This window comes from Rhinolophus sinicus, linkage group LG17, assembly GCF_036562045.2.
Source record: "Rhinolophus sinicus isolate RSC01 linkage group LG17, ASM3656204v1, whole genome shotgun sequence".
In the NCBI taxonomy this organism is placed as follows: domain Eukaryota; kingdom Metazoa; phylum Chordata; class Mammalia; order Chiroptera; family Rhinolophidae; genus Rhinolophus; species Rhinolophus sinicus.
The window spans coordinates 13,521,253-13,540,944 of NC_133766.1; the positions used below are offsets into that span (position 1 = coordinate 13,521,253).

The 19,692-nt window shown below is 34.6% G+C and overlaps 1 protein-coding gene across 2 annotated transcripts in view; it reads left to right on the forward strand.

Annotated features, from left to right (window-relative positions):
* SWT1 (SWT1 RNA endoribonuclease homolog) overlaps positions 1–19,692 on the forward strand; it is a 75,307-nt gene that overhangs the window by 12,192 nt on the left and 43,423 nt on the right. For both annotated transcript variants that reach the window (XR_012492946.1, XM_019738097.2), the window contains exons 5-10: positions 1,491–2,217; positions 5,761–5,820; positions 7,057–7,186; positions 8,125–8,226; positions 8,605–8,793; positions 12,405–12,498. Coding sequence is in view for 1 of the 2 variants with exons in the window: in XM_019738097.2 (XP_019593656.2) it covers positions 1,491–2,217; positions 5,761–5,820; positions 7,057–7,186; positions 8,125–8,226; positions 8,605–8,793; positions 12,405–12,498 (1,302 nt within the window). In the remaining variant the exon portion in view is untranslated. The remainder of the gene's footprint in view (positions 1–1,490; positions 2,218–5,760; positions 5,821–7,056; positions 7,187–8,124; positions 8,227–8,604; positions 8,794–12,404; positions 12,499–19,692) is intronic.

The following is a 19,692-nucleotide window of genomic DNA, read 5'->3' on the forward strand; positions in this document are numbered from 1 at the left end:
TGGCATAAAAAGGTGGTCCAGTTTCATCTTTTTGCATGCATCTGTTCAGTTTTCCCAGCATCATTTATTGAATAGACTGTCTTTACCCCAGTGTATATTCTTGCTTCCTTGTCTTAGATTAAATGACCATGTAGACATCGATTTATTTCTGGATTGTCCATTGTGTTCCATTGATCTATGAGTTTTAATGCTAATACCATGCTATTTTGATTACTATAGCCTTGTAGTATAACTTGATATCAGGTAGCATGATACCTCCAGCTTTGTTCTTCTTTCTCAAGATTGCTGTGGCTATTCGGGGTCTTTCATGGTTCCATATAAATTTTAGGATTATTTGTTCTAGTTCTGTGAAAAATGCCATTAGTGTTTTGATAGGCATTGCCTTGAATCTATATATTGTTTTGGGTAGTATGGACATTTTAACTAGTAATTCTTCCTATTCATGAGCATGGTATGTGTTTCCATTTATTTGTGTCTTCTTTAATTTCTCTCTTCAGTGTCTTACAATTTTCTGAAGTACAGGTCTTTTACTTCCTTGGTTAAATTTATTCCTAAGTGTTTTATTTTTTTTGATTCAATTGTAAATGGGATTGTTTTCTTAATTTCTCTTTCTGATAGTTCATTATTGGTATGTAAAATACAACCGATTTCGGAATATTAATTTTGTATCCTGCTACTTTACTAAAGTCATTTATCAATTCTAATAGTTTTTTGGTGGAATCTGGTGGAATCTCGGTTGGTGCAAAAGTAATTGCAGTTTTTGCAATTATTTTTAACCTTTTAAACCACAATTACTTTTGCACCAATGTAATAGTATTGTCATCTGCAAATAATGACAATTTTACTTCCTCCTTTCCATTTTGGATGCCTTTTATTTTCTTTTGTTTGATTGCTGTGACTAGAACTTCCAGTACTATGTTGAATAAAAGTGGGCATCCTTGCCTTAGTACTTTTTCATGAGCTTTTTACCTACTATGGCTAATAAGCTATCACATATATAGTAAACGCCATTTCCCAGTTCTTTGAATTTTGTTTATTTTTAATATGCTAAAGTTTTAAAGTAAATAGTCATTTACATTTACTATTTACCTTGTGATTTTTCCCATTGCTGTTAAGTTTAGGAAGTTCTTTTAAGAAATCAGATAGATATTTCCTTTTTTCCTCCTGTAGTTTTTAAGGGTTTTATATGAATTATAGCAATTATGATAATAATAATTATTTTGTACTTCAGTGTTTAATCTATTTGGAATTTATGTTGTCTGGTATTTTATAAAGCTGTAAATTTGTTTTTTTCCCCAAGCAGCAAACCAATTATTTCAACACCATTTGTTTAATAATCCTTTCCACTTCATTTTTAATGTAGTCATTTCTACTATTTACGAAGTTTGTGTCAGGCTAGTTCTGTCATTTCCTACTAAAATGATGCAGTGAAAATTATGTATAATCATGTGTAATTGGAATGTAACCTAGGTTTCTGTGTTGCTTCACAGACTCAATGTAGACACTGAAACTCCAAGAAAGAGGCCAAAAATCAATTCTTCATCTCAAGGACCTGTTAATCTCCAAGAAGCATCATATTCAAATGATAATCAAATCATTCCACAGAGTCCTTCTACAAATGGGACTAAAAAAGACATAAATAAATGTGTAGATTTTAAAGATATTAAATTGATAAATGTTGGGCGTATACTTGACCATGGAATTAAGAACCTCAGTAGTCCTAAGACTCCCAAAGATATGAAATCTAAAGCTGAAGGCCAGACAAGTGAAAGAAAATGTCCTCATTCACTTGCTCAGACGGAGAAGATGAAAGAACTCAAGAAAGGAAGGCACAGTAAGTCTAGAGACAGTTCTGAAAAATGTGTTTTGGAAAAATGCAAGAGAATCCAGTCTTTTCAGGATTATAATTCCAACAAGATACTCGAGCCCCTCGAATCTAGAAGGAAGATCAGTTTCAAAATCCCAGTAAAATGCCATGATACTCATCAGAAGCTTGTAGAAGAAAATGTCTTCAGTCTAAATTCTAACAAATCAAAGCCTAAGCAGAAGAAAAAAGAATGCCTGGAAAGCTCTCAGGTTTCATTAAATTTGACGAGGCACAAAAGTAAACATTTATTTTCAGATTCCACATATAAACAGACTGTTCCTGAGTGGAAAGAAAAATATCATGAGCATCAAGAAAGTAATGATTCAAGTTCTGGTGAAACCCTGACCCAGGTAAAGTAGTGCAAAATAAAGAAAATAGGTTTCAGCAAAGAGTAATAAAACAACTGATGATGCTTTATTCCTCTAGAGGGCTGATTTGAATTTAGTCAGCAAGATATGTGCTGGCTCCTTTATTTTACCCCTTAATTCCAACTTCCTTAGGAAGATAATTCTGGAAAGTATCAAGGATCCATAATAGAAGAGAATGTGTAAAAATTTAGAAAGAAGCAGTTACAGGTAAGAAAAGCACTGTGACAGTCTCCTAGGAGTTTCTTTTAACGCCAGGTACTATGGAACACCCAGGGGTTAGTATTCTGAATAGTTTATTCCTTTAGCAGATTATTTTTTGAATGCTGCTGTGTACCAGGCAACACAGTAAAATAAACTGTAAGGGACACACATTCTCTGCTTTCAGAGACTTATTCAGGTGAGACACAGCAATCACCTAAGTCTGGTGATGAGTGTTCGCAGCAGGGAGTCAACATGACCTCTACACTGTGGAGCGATTCGTGAAGAAAGGTTTACCAGGGGCACTAACATTTAAACAGAACTAAAAAGTGACTAGGAGTTATTTAGGTAGAGGTGAGGTGAGGTGGGATGGGAGAAGCAGGGGTGTTCCAGGCAAAGGGCACTAACTGCATGTGCAGAGATGCTGGCCAGCAGGCTTGGCACATCTATTTTGCCTCTAAATTATGGAATAAATTGGTATTTGTGGACTCATTTGAGAACCTGTTCTCTATAGCTTTGTTTCTATGGCGAAATTACTTACCTTTGAGAGAATTTTTAGAACTTTGGAACTTCAGAACTTTAGAGCTTCAGAAATTCTGAAATTTAGAGCCTGCGTATAACCAGGAGTGGCTGAGTCTAACTGCTTTTAGGTATCAAGGCTATAGATTGCAGTAGTAAGGTACTTCCTATGAAAAATGGAGGGATTGTATAACTAGGGAGGCCGGAAAAGCTTGAGGGGGAGTATTTTTCATTCTATGAACTTGAAAGGTTCCAAAGTGGGAAAGAAATTGAATTTGTTCTTTTTATTCCTTTCTTAAAGGAAAACAACCTCCAGTTTTCTTCCTGCATTATAACCAGTTCTCTAGAATAAAATGGAAGAAAGGGACTTGAACTTGCCAGTACATTCAGTGAACATCTTTGTATCATTGCTTGGTGTTCCCCTCCTGCAGTGCATCTTATCATTACTTTTGGTCTCTGTATCAAATTACTACACAAACCAAAAGGGACATAGCACGAATATTAAGTTGTAGGGGAAGAAATTTTTGCATGATTACTTTACAGTTATTGCAATTAAAGCTCTTTATAAACTGTTCCTTTGATAATAGCCGTATCTGATTAAAAGTCATTTAGACACAGGAGCAGCAAGCAAGTAAATATTGTTCCTGCCTTGAATATATTATCTTCCATACATTACTGACAGTAGAGAATCATTTCAATGTTATGTTTGTTGTTTTGTTTTCCTCACAAATTCCTCAATAGATCATTCTTTTCCTAAAATAATGAGTGTACTTTACAAGAAAATAATTGTATTTTCTGGATGTGGTAATTCTGTTATTTAGTAATCCTGTTATACTTTCCTGAGAGAAAATAACTTATTTTGTTTCCTATGTTTTACAGTCCTTTGCTATAGATTGCACCTTCCCCCAATATTGCAAATTAGTGTTCTAGAAATTTATAGTTTATAGTCCACTTTTATAAACAGCATCCCCCTTAATCCTTACAAGTTTGTGAGTAGAAAGTCATCAGTTTGTTAACCGTTAATTAAAAGTACCTATTATGTATGAGGTACATTTCTAGGTATTAGTGATTTAGAGCTAAATAAGATGATCTTTTTAGTAAAGAAGATGAGTAAACAAACACGGTTGCAATACAGTCAAGTAAATGTTAGAGTCCCAAGAGTTGGGTTGGTGTTAGTGTAAGCTTGGGGGGCGGTTCAGGAAGGGCTCACTAAGGTGGAGATTCTGAAGCTTAGTATTGAAGGGTGTGTAGAGGAAGGAGCAGAAATGATGTCCTGCTAGCGTGTGTCATGGCACAGAGTTGCGAAATTGCATGGCAAGAGCGACACGGGCACTTCAGTTGAGATGTGTAGAGAATCTATAGGAGATGAAGAAGGAGAGGAAGCCAGGGTCCAGACAATGGATGATTTTGCATCCCATGAGGAAGATTTTGTCTTGTATCCTGTGGATGGTGCAGAACCACTGAAATGTAATCAAGGAAGTGGTATAATCAGGTTCTCAGTTTAGAAGCACTCCAGTAGCTAAAACCATTATTACCCTCATTATTGATAATTCCCTTTTGTCATCCTCAGGAAAGCCTTTATCCCAATCCATGTATTTATTAAAGCGTGGTAGGGGAAGGCAAACAGTTAAATGCCCACCAAGACTTTCTTTTTTAATAGGAAGTTCTCAGAAACAATTGACATGAACTTTTCTGGATTTTCAGATGATAAGAAAATATATTGAAGTCACTGGAAGTGGCCTGTGGTCGAAGAGAGTGAAGGGTAGTGGTGACCTAAGTGAAAGAAGGAAGACTTGGAATGTCAAGAGTTGCAAGAAGTCCTGATAATAATCTCTAGCTTATGTGGCACTTCTTAGTTGAAAACCTTAAAGATCTAGGGAGATTTAATGTCAGGTGGAGAAGGGATTGTGAAATCCAGGATCATAGAATAGTGAAGCTCTAATGGGCCTACGTGTGTGATGGATATAGTGATATGTGAAGAGTGGTGACAGGAAGTTAGGGTAGAAGCCGAATTCCCAAGAAAGCAACACTTCTTTAAAGAGGGTTTCTAATTTATACCATATATAGCTTCCTGTAAAATGCATGGTATCTTGGAGAATTCTTAGATGGTTTTGTTCAGTAGTGGCTTTTGCTGAGTTCTGTTACCTGTACATTGGGTCAGGTAGGTCTCTGCTCAGCAAAAGTGCCAGTGAAAAATTGGAATTAGGGAGGTTTTCAACCTCTGCCAGCAGACAAAGAAATAGCACAAACCTCTGGTGCTCTACCCAGGTATAATAAACACAACTTTGCATTAGCCTTTCCTCTCAGCCATGTTATAATATTCAAGTACCCTTTGTTGTTGTGTTATGTCACTTTTAGAAATGGCTCAGTGACTCTTGGATGAAAATTTCCCACCACCAAAGACCAGCTTGTTCATGTTTGCCATGGTTCTTTCTATTTCTTAGGGTGGCATCTAGTTAGAATATGAGTGTTTTTTGGAATGTATATGTGAATGAGTAATCCCTAAAGAATTTCTATCATGTTTCATGACTTAATAGAATGAGGCTGTTCTTTTCTGGGGGCAATTCCACTTCTTTGGGGGCATTTGGCGGTTGACTTGATGGAGACGTTTTTGATTGTCAAGATTGTTTGGTGTTAGTGCTACTGGTATCTAGTAGGTGAGACCAGGGATAGTGCTAAACATCCTACAATGCACAGGACAGCCCCCAACAAAGAATCACCCCACCCCAAAAGCCAGTAGTGCCGAGGTTGAACTCCACTGTAGGTTTACGCCTCATTCTTAACTAATAAAATTACTTTTCGTTTCAGAGTTTTGAAGCACCAAGTTCTTCAGTGTCCCTTGAAAGTATTCAAGATACAGATCAAGAGGTTACTGATATACTTACTTACTTTCAATATTTTTAATGAAATTAAGTCAAACAGTTCCTATTTTAGTAAAAAATAATGACTGTAAAAACCTTGGTAATACTGATGCCTGTACTTAAATCAATACGGAAGTTTTTATGAAGCCACCAAAAACTATTTGGAAAAGTATTTACATTTACTTGGTCACCTGTTTTGCCTTTGTTTCTAATAAACTCTAATCTGTTTTGAGTAAAGAGCATGGAGCCCGCGGCCCACAAGTTACGCGAATTTTTATTTAATGTTCAAAATCAAAATTTAATGTACAGTACAGTTTGATTTACTGTATCAAAATGCAGTATGATACTAATGTTTTTTTGCTCAATTTTTCTAATCAGCAATAAGATAAAAATGTTGTTCAGTGAAAACAAGAGTGCATACATATCTTTTTTTCTTTTTTTTTTTTTTTCACTTGTTGCATCATTTCCCAGCTAGAATCTCCTGATTGATCCTCATGGAATTATTGCTTAGAATTTTATGTTCCCTGGTTCTAAATTAAAATTAGATTCATAGAACACTTCATATTTTTCTATTTAGGGAAGACTTTATTAATTGCTTTTCATTACTGAGCGTGAGTTGTATTTTTCTGCCTTGTGGGTAAGTACCCCTTGACAGGAGAAAGATTTCTCACCTCTGCTCTGAAGCTAGATTATATTTCCATTTCTTTGCATCACAATGCATTAGGGAACTACTTCCCTGAAGTGAGAAGGATCTTAAGATCTAGATTTCAATTTCTGATCGTTCATAAACTGTCTTGGAATCTCAAGGAGTGTGCTGGTCATCATGCAGGTAAAAACATATTTGGCTCCTAAAGTACTTTGAGGTGAGAATAGGCATGAGAATTAACTTATTTTGAAGGTCTACTATGTACTAGGTTCTGTGTGAGGAGCTTCAGATTATTTCATTTAGCCCTCACAAAAATACTAAAAGGAAATCGTAACATTCCTATTTTCTAGATGAGCAAACTGAGACCCAAGGTAGTTAAATAATTTGCTTGCCTAAGGGTACAGAGGTAATAAAAGCTTTTTTAAAAACCCTGCATATGTTTATAAATCTGTATTATTTTACCATGCTGCCACCATATTTTTGTAAATATTTTTCTTTACACAAACCAGCTCAAGTGAATTAATTAAGAATTAATTGCTTTCTTATTAATCTGCAGAGTAAATCAAGATATTTTACTGCGGGTCTTTTACAATTTAGATGCAGATAGTAGAAGAGCTTCATGCTGCACGTGTGGGAAAAAGTGTGGATTTACCTGTTGTTCTATCTTCTGGAGAGTTAACGAGTATGGAGATTGATTTGGTGGAAGATGATGTACATTCCTCTGCTGGTATACCCTATATGTATATGATAATGTTTATGACCTCCTGTGCTTTCTTAAAAATGAATGTGCCAATTCAACTTTTATAATGTTTTGATGAAAAATGTTAAAATGTGATCATTTGAAACAAACTGGTGCGTTTCTTTTAGCTACAGGAATCAGGTCTAATATTTTCTTATTATCATTTGTTTGTATATATCTCACGTTCTCAGGCAGTTAGACATATTTTGTCTTCCTCTTTTTGCCAAGGGTCAGTAACCAGAGTTATGAGTTGCTTTTTATTCCTGGTATTATAACTTTTAACAGTCTCAACTATGTAAAGCACTGATCAAAAATAATGTAAATTTCCCAAAAGTATTCATGAATTTCTTATTTGTAGTAAAATTTTGATTATTCTTACTATTGGGAGAAGATAATGATAAAATTATCCAAAATCTATTAGTACACTATTTTAAATTATATTTATAAAAATAGTAGTGCTACGTTACATTTGTATAGAACTTTTCAATTTACTGTTTTTGTGTGCATTAACTTATGTGATCCTCACAATGGCCCTAGGAAATCATGCTAGCATTATGTTTTCTTTCTTTTACATATTTTTTATTCTTTCAATTATATTTCACTCAGAGTATATTAAGATTAGTTTATAATTTCTAAGTGCAGAGCTACCAGTGGTACAGAACAGGGTGTGGCAACATAGTTACTACTGGGGAAGTCAGTATTTTATGATTTAAATAAATAATTCATAATATTCTATTGGTAGATAATTATTAATTTGTTATTACTGTTCTTTCTCTTAAGAATTGGAGTAAATGCATTTTTGTTTTTGTTGTCTAAAGGATTGCCTTCTCTTAAGAATGATATCAAAGTTCTATGATATCAAAATTTCAGTTATTAAAGAAGTCTTATGAAGTGTCATGAAATCTAACTTTGCTCTTTTTCTCTAGCAAGTACTGCTTCAGACAAAAAGCTTCTAATTGTCATTGACACAAATATTCTGATGAATCATCTCAAGTTTGTTAGACTTTTGAAGACAACAGAAATCCCAGGTATTTATAAAGCATCCTTACTGATTCTGATTTTCTTATTTGATTGATACTTTATGTTGGTGGGGATGTGGGGTTTGTTTTTTTTCCCCACAGACACTTTTCCATTTGGATATGCTAGTAAGCATGTATATGAAGCTTAAGTTTAAAAAAATAAGCCTTCACGGGTTAACCTAAGCAATCTAAACTTACTCTTCTATCTCTTACAGTATCTCCAACATTCTTTTGACACATCTGTTTTTAATTTCCATTTTTTATGTATTATTTCTTCATTTAGTTTGTGAATTCCTTACTTGATAACTTTCAGTTCTCTTACGGCAGTTCAATTTAGTAGCTCCATAAATATTTGTTGACTTCTAAGATATCTTTTTTATTTTTTAGGTTTTGACGGACTTGTGTTAATAATTCCCTGGGTTGTTGTGCAAGAGCTAGATCGTATGAAGGCAGGAAAGCTACTCAGATATGCCCAGAGCAAAGCTGTACTTGCGGTTCATTTCATCAATGACAGTCTCAGAAATCCAGATAGAAAGCTATGGGGTCAGTCAATACAACTTGCATCTCAAAAACTTTGTAAGTATTACTCTCTCAGGGTGCTTGCTGTATAAGATTTGTTTGGGTGCTGACTCATTGGAGGGAAACGGTGCAAAACTTTAAAAAAATTTATAACCATTGGAATGTGAATGGCAGAACATAGTGATGGTTTTGGGGTGGGGAGGGGTCTTTAATTTTCATTTTTCTGCTTCTCCTAGACCTTCTTACATTACGTTTATATTTCACATAGTGACTATGAAGTCTTGTATGCATAGTAATCTATAATACAGTACTTTGGATTCTTTTTTTTTTTTTAAATACCATTGTTGAGTGATGAGGCCCGTAAGTCATCTAGGTTTCTAACCTATCACTACATGCAGTTAGCATAATGCAGAGGCAGCCATTATTTTCCTCTAGTTTGTCGGAATTTGTAATAAAGGGGTGTTTCTATAATAAAGGTCTGTAGATCTTCTGATTTTATTTTTTTTCCATGTTAGTTTCTTTTAAGTCATTTTTAAATCACTCTAGTCTTAGAACCAGAGTGTGCTCTTTATGTTTTATATAAGTTTTTTGGAAAAAAACAAACCTGTGTGTAAATCAACACTGTTGCTTCAACAGAGTTCATACATCCATTTAGAGGATTTATTTCATTCTGTAAAAATTTGTTTCTTCCCAACTGAGAATTATTAATATACGTAGACTTTACATTATTTTAAATATCATGTATATAGTCTACTGTACTCATATTTACCATAATATATGAAAGAATTCATCCAGAGATGAATCTAGACATGGTATTAATACTGAGAAGGCTTTTGGCACAGCTATTTAGTCTTAAATCTTTGAAGAAAAAGGGCCTCCACCATTCATTTATTCATTCCATTGACAAATATTTATTAGCTCTTAGTATATTCCAGCAATACTTATGTATTTTAAGTAGGAACTTCATGTGATTTGTTTAAAGCTTTTAAAATAAAACCAAAAATGAATATCACTTATTAGAGTTAAGAAAATATTAAAATGTTTGAACACATTATGTTAAACACCTTAGATAGTCTTTTATTTTTTTACTTTCATTATGCAAAATTTCAAATGCAGACATAGAATGATGTTGAATCCTTATGTACTGGTCACTCATTTTCAGTAGTTGTCAGCATTTTATTCCTGGAACTCCCTGGAATGCCTGCAGTAGTTTGACACAAATTCCAGATATAATATCATATCATTTGTACCCATAAATACTTTGGTATTTGTTGCAAACAAATAAGACTTTTTTTTAAACCACCACACAATTAACAAGTTAAACCCTGATCTAAACCATCATTTCAGTAAAACCCCAGCCCGTGGTAAGAGGTGGGAATTTTGCTTACTCTTAATCTTTTTTTTTTTTTAGTTTGTTGATACTAATTATATCTTATTACATAATAATATTGATAATAATAGGTAACACTTATATGGCCATTATTCTCCAGACCCTTTTCCAAGTGCCTTACAGCTAATATCTTATTCAAACCTTATAATACTGTGTAAGATACCCTTATTAGCCCCATTTTAATGTTGAAGAAATTGAGGCACAGAGGTTAAGCACTTGTCCTAGATAGAAATTCCTTCAGTAGATTGGCTTTGAAAATTATTTTAAAAGAGCTCATTTTGGAATAGATATTTTGGCCACGTTGATTATTTAAAGATGCTTGTTATGTTTCTTTGTTTTTCCATTTTCATGTGCCATTTTGATACTTTGACTTCTTCAGTCTATGCTTCTTTGGTGACCGAGGAGGAGAAATCATAGTAGTGGTCTCAAATTTCTGTGTTGTTTTACTGTGTTGTTTCAATTTCCAGGTGTCTTCCTTGAAATCTGAATTTCACTTTCATGTTTGAATGGTATTATTTGATTTTAGTTTTGTTAATTGTAAAGTTGTAGGTATAATAATAGTTTCTGTAACTGTCTATATCAGATAAGTCCTTTAGGTGTTCCTCTGTATCACTGTTTTCTTGTGAAACTGATCATTGAAAACATTCTTTATGTAAAATCCAATGTACTTAATAAATTTATTTCATTGATAATGTTTTATTGACATCTCTTGATAATGTTATTTTCTTGATATCATTTTCATGATAATGTCTTATCAACAGTATCTGATAATGATTTTATGGTATTTCTGTGAAATATCTTTAGTCATTTTTATCATAATAAAATTACATTTTATATTCTAATGATAAACTAAAATTCTTACAAAAAAAGTCAATTCAGGATCATTGAGTAAAATTAAAGTACTTGTTTGGAGGAAGGCAAGAAAAAATGAACTTTTAATTACACTTTACACCTGTCAAGTACATTTACAGCCAACTGTAATGCTCATTTTGCATGTATTATTTTCTTTACATAATCATTGAGTATTACAACAATACATTTTTTTACACAAGCATTTCTTCATTTAAAAAAGAAAAATACCTCAAATTAAATGCACGTAATCCATGTTAAATAGCCTCAGTTGGCTATAATTTTAGCCTATTCCTTAACTCTTTTCAAAATTGTATTTGTTTGCTGTAATATTTATGATGGTGAAAAGAGAATAAGATTTGAAATCTGATTTACCTGGTTTATAACCTGACCTGGGAAAGTTAAAGTTGAGGAAACTGAGTAAATAAAACGGGGAGAAACAACCTCCAGCTCAAAAACTGGTTGTGAAGATTGGTTGAGTTAGTGTATTAAAGTACTTAATCACTTATGGCCTGGAATAGACAGTAATTCTCTTGTGTCTTCATTGTATGAAAAGCTTATAGAGATTTATTAGAAAAATTAAATATCCCTTTCCCCTAAATGGACAAAGATTATTATTAATAGGTAATTCACAAAAGGAAGAAACATGGCTAGTCAGCCATTTGTGCACTGCAAATATTTTCCTGTCTGTTTATTGTTTTTAATAGTGTTAATTTCTTATGTATAAAAGTTTGTATGAGACTGAGTGAACAAAGACTCATAGACAAAGAACAATTTAGAGGTTACCAGAAGGTAAGGTGGGGAGATGGTAGAAGAGGGTAAAGGGGGTCAAAATACATGATAACAGATGGAGAATTGACTGGGTGGTGAACACACAATGCAATATATAGATGGTGTATTATAGAATTGTACACTTGAAACCTATATGTTTTTATTAACCAGTCGTGTACATCTTTAAATGTTATTGCTTTAGAGAGTAAGGAAAAGCAGACACGTGAAAGTGGTTCTGTTGCTGGTAGAACAGTTGCTTATTACTTTACCGATCTCTTTTAAGTTGAGATAATTTTAAATATGACGGAATCATAGAATTTACAAATAATCCCTAAGTGCCTGAATTGAAACCAGAATTCATAGCTTTTGGTTTCTAGTCCAGCATGTAACCTACTGATCACATTTCTTTGAACTGTTAATAGGCATATCCTATTCCATTTTAGCAGTAAACTAACCACTTCATCAAACTCAGAACTTTATGCTACATGTGTTCTAGATCCAGAATTTTCAAGGTATTGTTTTGCTGTCTTATTTTCCTCTTTTCATTTAAAAAGTTTTCTTTGTTTACCATGTTCTGATATGTAAGTACAGTCTAGATTATTCATATGGTACCCAGATTTCTAGTGTTTATTGACAGTTGCTTTTGCTAAATTTGCAGATGGATTCAGTGATGAGAACAATGATGATCGAGTATTGAAATGCTGTCTTCAGTATCAGGAATTATTCCCTTGTTCTCTTGTTATTCTGTGCACGTGAGTTTCATCGTCATTTTCTTCTTCTTTTTCTTGAAAACAATAGCAAATTACACCAAAATTTTTTTTTAAATCATACTGTGTTTACCATACCAAGCATCAAAAACATGCATACATTTCTAAATCTGCCAGTAACCATATTAAATTATATCTCACATTCTTTTCCTTTTTTATTAAGGCATAATTAACATATAACATTATATTAGTTTCAGGTGTAATAACCTAATGATGTTATATTTGTTTATATTATGAAATGATCACAATAGGTCTAGTTCACCATGCATAGTTGCAAAAATTTTTTTGGGTGTGATGAGGACTTTTAAGATGTATTCTCGGCAATTTTCAAATATGCATTACAGTATTATTAACTGTAGTCGCCATGCTGTACTATCTCACGTTCTCATAATGCGTAAGTTGCAGAAGAAAGATTTGAGTCTCAAGTAGGTGAAGATCATTTCAATTTATATAACATTCAGAAAACTTTTCAAAAAAGCAGGGAAAAATCAATTTAATACCCTAATAAAATAGTTCAGAGATGTAAATCTGACATTTTGTGGTCATGAGACAAGAAGGTTAATTAATCAATTAATCTATGGGAAAGGGGTCTTTATGTTGTAGTCGTGTCCTGGGTGCCTGTTAAAGAGCTAGATTGCCTGGAGTGGAGTCCTGGATCTACCACTTACGAGCTTTGTGACTTTTAGACAGTTGCTTAACTTAGTTTCCTCATGTGTAAAATAAACTTAGTTTCCTTACGTGTAACCTCATGAGGATATTGTATTCAATCAGATAGTATATACAAAGGACTTAGTGTCGGTACATAGTATAAGTACGCTGTTTTTCCTCCTCTTCTCTTCTTCCTTTCCTCCATTCCCAACTAATATTTTCATAACTTAAATCTAAAGGGGAAACTACTATAATGCTAAGCGAGATTATATTTGTCATGTGTGAGAGAAGGCTCTGAAGGAACCAAGAAGAGCAGTTTTAATTTACAATTTTAGTCTGAGTTTTAATCACTGTAAGCCGGAATTTTTAGTTTCATGATCCTGCCTAAATTCTCTGTGGGATGGAGTGATTATAAAAATGAATGGCTGTAAGATTTTTCCTGTAAAGGAGCTTGGTCAATTATCATTTTAGCAGTTTTCAAAGATATTGTTATTCTTTTTGGTATTAAAGGAAACATCGATAATTTCTATCTCTAAGTTTTAAATTGGGTTTTGATCTGTAACATTTCTTGGAGTTTGTTGAAGGATGAAATGGAATTAGTAATATGCTAATACAATTAGTAATCATTTTGAATTTAAGATAAGCCAAATCTGAGGAATGACTGTTATATAATTGTTATTTTTTTAGTTCAATTTAGAATAAAAATTAAATTGGTAAGCCTTAACCAATTCTTTATTATTTCTGCAGTCAACTGTTTTGCAATTAACAGATATGAAATTTTTTAGTGAAATGAAAATTTTTAGTCCCACCTTATTTTTAATTCTGGCATTATCATTTTCTAGGTGAGCCTGTTTTTTATTTTTTATTTTTTTCCCTAAAAAGGGCGATAATCATGACTGCTGTGTGAGTCACACTTAATTACTGTGAGGCTACATTGATATTACCTAAATGGATGATGATGATATTAACTGGTAATTATAATAATAGGCAAACCTAGAACACTATACTTTACATCATTTTAAGTGCTTTACCTACCTTAACAGTCATAAGTATGGGCCAGCAACCCCCCGTTAATATCTCCAGTCCATATCTCTCTTCTAAACTCTTGTACGTTCATCTACTTACTTGATATTTATACTTGGACATCTCGGACATCTGAAATGCCCATCTCCAAAACTGAACTCTTGAACTTTCCTTCTAAATTATTCTCCATCTGAACAAAAAGTGCCACCTTCCTCTCATTTGCTAAAGCTAGAAACCTCAGAGTCGTTTTTGATAACCTGCCTTTCGTTTCCCTCAATGTATATCTAGTCACTTAGGGGATACTGTATAGTCGTCTTTTTTTTTTTTTTTTTTTATCATTCCTGCCCCATTCTATGTCAAGCCATGTTTTTCCCCCCATTTTCCATCCTTTCCTACTCTAGGACTACTGTGCTCACTATTTCCACACTTGCTCTCCTTCATTTTTTTCTTCAGAAAGTTGTAATTTTTTTTTTTTTCATTTTTAAAAAGTTTCATTATGGAGAATTTCAACAATACTCAAAGTGAAGAAGAGTTAATAAACTGCTAGTACCCAGCTACAACAATTATCAAAATTCTGCCATTTTTCTGTTATCTATACCTCCGTCCACTCCCTTCCTCCTAGATTTTATAAAGTTCTTTGTGTTTTGAGGGAAAATGTACAAATACTGAAAAGCGCACATCTGAACTATACAGTGCTGACAATGGATACACTGGTGTAACTCACTTCTCTCTTGATATAAAGAACACTGTTAAGCCACAAATACTCTTGTGTTCCTTTTGCTTTCTTTAGAGTTTCTTAAGGTGGAAACTTAGATAATTTATTTGAGACTGTTGTAAATTTCCCTTTAAGCACTGCTTTAATTGCATCCCACAAATTTTGATATGCTGTATTTTTATTTTCATTCAGTTCAATGTTCTTTATAATTTCCCTGTGACCTCCTTTTTGATCCATAGGTTATTTAGACGTTTGTTCCTTAATTCCAAACATTTGCATATTTTTCCAGTTATCTTTTTGTTACTTGATTCGTGAAGTTTAATTCTGTTACCACTTAAGAACATAGTTTATATGATTTTTATTTTTACATTTGTTAGTTTGTTTTATGGACAAGAATATGGTCTACTTGGTGAATGTTTTATGTGCACTTAAGAAGAATGTATGTTCTGCTCTTGTTGAGTATTCTATACGTTCCAATTAGGTTAAGTTGGTTGGTAGTGTTGTTCAGGTCTTCTGTAACCTTCCTGATTACCTGTTTGCTTATTCTGTGTTACTGAGAGAGGAGTGTTGAAATCTCTGACTACAAGTATGGATTTGTCTATTTCTTTCAGTTCTTTTTGTTTTACTTTAGGTAGTTGGAAGTTCTACAGCAAGATGGACACACATTTAGGATTGTTTAGGATTGTCTTATTGGAGAATTAGCCCCTCTCTCATTTTATAATGGCTCTCTTTGTCCCTGATAATATTCCTGGTTCTGAAGTCTTTTTGTTAAGTATTAATATTATTTTGCCAGTTTTGTTTTGGGTAGTAGTTATATGGTGTATCTTTTTCTATCCATTTACCTTTAACCTGTGTCTTTATATTAAAGGAAGTATGTTGTGGGTAACGATATTATTGACTATATCCCCCGCACATCCCCGTGACTCTTTTGTAACTACCAATTTGTACTTGTTAATCCCTTCACCTTTCTCACCCAGCTCCCGAGCCTCCTTCCCATCTGGTAACCATCAGTTTGTTCTCTGTTTCCATGAGTCGTTTCTGTCTTATTTGTCAATTTATTTTCTTCTTTAGAGTCTACATATAAGTGAAATCATACGGCATTGGTCTTTCTCCATCTGACTTATTTCACGTGGCATAATACCCTCTAGGTCCATCCATGTTTTCGCAGATGGTAAGATTTAATTATTTTTTATGGCAGAATAATAGTCCATTGTATAAATATACCACAATTTCTTTATTCAGTCATCTGTTGATGGACATTTAGGTTGTTTGCATATCTTGGCTATTGTAAATAGTGCTGCAATGAACATAGGGGTGCATACAGGTGTATCTTTTCAAATTAGTGTTTTGGATTTCTTCGGATAAATACCCAGGAGTGGAATTGCTGGGTCATAAGATAGTTCTATTTTTAATTTTTTGAGGAACCTCCATACTCTTTTCCATAGGGGCTGCACCAATTTGCAATCCCACCAGCAGTGCATAAATGTTCCCTTTTTTCCACATCCTCGCCAACACTTGTAGTTTGTTGATTTATTGATAATGACCATTCTGACAGCTGTGAGGTGATATCTTATTGTGGTTTTTATTTGCATTTCTCTGATGATTAGTGACATTGAGCATCTTTTCATAGGTCTGTTAGTCACCTGTGTATCCTCTTTGGAGAAATGTCTATTCAGGTCCTCTGCCCATTTATTTAATTGGATTGTTTAGTAATTTTTGGTGTTGAGTTGTATGAGATTTTTATAGATTTTGGATATTAACCCCTTATCAGATGTATCATTGGTGAGTATCTTCTCCCATTCAGTAGGATATCTTTTCATTTTGTTGATGGTTTTCTTTGCTGTGCAGAAACTATTTAGTTTAATGTAGTCCCATTTGTTTATTTTTTCTTTTATTTCCCTTGCCCGAGGAAATATATCAGTAAAAATATTACGAAGGGTAATGTCTGACAGTTTGCTACCTATGTTTTCTTCTAGGAGTTTCATGGTTTCCAGTCTTTAATCCATTTTGAGTTTATTCTTGTATATGGATAAGAAGGTGATCCAGTTTCATTTTTTTTTTTGCATCTGTCTGTCCAATTTTCCCAGTTATTGTGTTGAATAAACTGTCTTTACCCCAGTGTATATTCTTGCTTTCTTTGTCTTAGATTAAATGACCATATAGACATGGATTTATTTCTGGGTTCTCTGTTCTATTCCATTGATCTATATGTCTGTTTTAATACCAATACCATGTTGTTTTGATTACTATTGGCCATGTAGTATAGTTTGATATCAGGTAGTGTAATACCTCCAGCTTTGTTCTTCTTTCTCAAGATTGCTGTGGCTATTCGGGGTCTTTTATGGTTTCATGTAAATTTTAGGATTATTTGTTCTAGTTCTGTGAAAAATGCCATTGGTATTTTGATAGGGATTGCATTGAATCTGTAAATTGCTTTGGGTAGTATGGACATTTTAACTGTATTAATTCTTCCTATTCATGAGCATGGTATGTGTTTCCACTTATTTGTATCTTCTTTAATTTCTCCTTTCAATGTCTTATAATTTTCTGAGTATAGGTCTTTTACTTCCTTGGTTAAATTTATTCCTAGGCATTTTATTTTATTTTTTTGATGCAACTGTAAATGGGATTTTCTTTCTTTTTCTTTTTTTTTAAAGATTTTATTGGGGAAGGGGAACAGGACTTTATTGGGGAACAGTGTGTACTTCCAGGACTTTTTTCCAAGTCAAGTTGTTGTCCTTTCAATCTTAGTTGTGGAGGGCGCATCTTAGCTCCAGGTTCAGTTGCTGTTGCTAGTTGTAGAGGGTACAGCCCACCATCTCTTGTGGGAGTCGAGGAATCAAACTGGCAACCTTGTGGTTGAGAGGACGCATTGCAACCAGCTGAGCCATCTGGGAGCTCAGCGGCTGCTCAGCAGCAGCTCAGCTCAAGGTGCCGTGTTCAATCTTAGTTGCAGGGGGCGGAGCCCACCATCCCTTGTGGGACTCGAGAAATTGAACTGGCAACCTTGTGGTTGAGAGCCTACTGGCCCATGGGGGAATCGAACCGGCAGCCTTCAGAGTTAGGAGCATGGAGCTCTAACCGACTGAGCCACCAGGCCGGCCCCTGGGATTATTTTCTTCATTTCTCTTTCTGATAGCTCGTTATTGGTGTATAAAAATGCAACTGAAATCTGAATGTTAATTTTGTATCCTGCTACTTTACTATAAATTCATTTATCAGTTCTAATAGTTTTTTGGTAGAATTTCCTGGTATTTTAAAGATGTCACTTCATCTTCTTGTAGCTTGTATGGTTTCTGGTGAGAAGTCTGCTGTAAATGTTATCTTTGTTCCTCTGTATGTAGTGTGCCTTTTTTCCCCCCTCATTGCTTTCAAGATTTGTCTTTTGCTTCTTTAGCAGTTTGTTTTAGCAGTTTTTGACAGATGTGCCTCATTGTTTATGTATATGTTGTGGGGAGCGAATTATCTTGCTTGTTCTCTGGGCTTCTTGGAGCTATAGTTTGGTGTCTGTCTTTAGTTTTGGAAAATTCTTAGCCATTATTTTTTCAGATATTTCTTCTGCCTGGTTCCGTTTTCTCCTTCTGGTATTATAGAATTATATTGTAGTAGCCAGCCTCTGAGATGACCCCAATGATCCCTGCCCCTAGCATTAGTGCCCTCGTGTCGTCCCCTCCTACACTGTACCAGGGTTGGTTGTCAATGTGACAAATAGCATGCATCAGAAGTGATGGTATGTCATTTCTAAGATTAAGTTATAAAAGACTAGAACATCCTTCTTGGGCACTCTCTCGCTTCCTCCTCTCTCTTGGATCGCTTGTTCTGGGGAAGCAAACTGCCATGCTGTGAGCAGCCCTGTGGAGAAGGCCACATGGTGAGAAACTAAAGCCTCCAGCCAAAAACCAGTGAGGGGCTAAGGCCAGCTAATGACCACATGGATGAGTGCCAATTAAACCTTGAGTTGGCTGTAACCATAGGCAACAGCGTGGTCCAACCTTGTGAGAGACCCTGAACCAGATCCATCCCGTCCAGCTGCTCCCAGATTCCTGATCTTACTGTCCCACAGCTCTTGGACTTTTTCTTTAACCTTCTTTTTTTGTTTGAGTCTGGGTACTTTCTTTTGACCTGTCTTCAAGTGTTTCGTTGTGTTGGTTTTTTTTCCTCTCCCATGTCTAGTCTAGTGAGGAGCCTGTTGAAAACATTCTTGATTTTTATTACTGTGTTTTATTTCTAGCACTTCCAGCTTATGTTTTTTTAATTTGTGCTGATACTGCCCATCTGATTTTGCATACTATTCACCTTTTCCATTAGAGCCTTCAAACATATTAATCAAGATTATTTTAAATTCCCTGTCAGATAGCTTCAAGCTCTGTGTCATAGGTGAGTCTGGTTCTGTCAATTGCTTTGTCTCTTGGCAGTGTGTTGTTTTCTCTGGGCAGAATTTATATGCATATTTTAGGGCTCAGCTGCTCTGTGGTTTCCTCCCTTCTTCAGTTTCCCTCTTAACTTTCTACCTGCTCTGGCCAGCTCTGAACATTGTCTTCTGACATTTCAAGCCATTAAGGCTGTGGCTTTCTGTCTGAAGACATTGATGAAGTGGGGAATACCCTTAGGCAAAAAGGTAGAAACCTATAGCTCTCCTCAGTGCAGTTTCTGGTCTTGAGGGAAGACTGCCCTCTAGCTTCTGCCTACATTTTATTGCTCTCTGGTGCCTTCAAATAGCTTGTCCAGATCTTTTAATCCTCATATGTGGGAGGGTTAATCTGACCAAGCTGCTCGTCCATTAACAAAAGCTG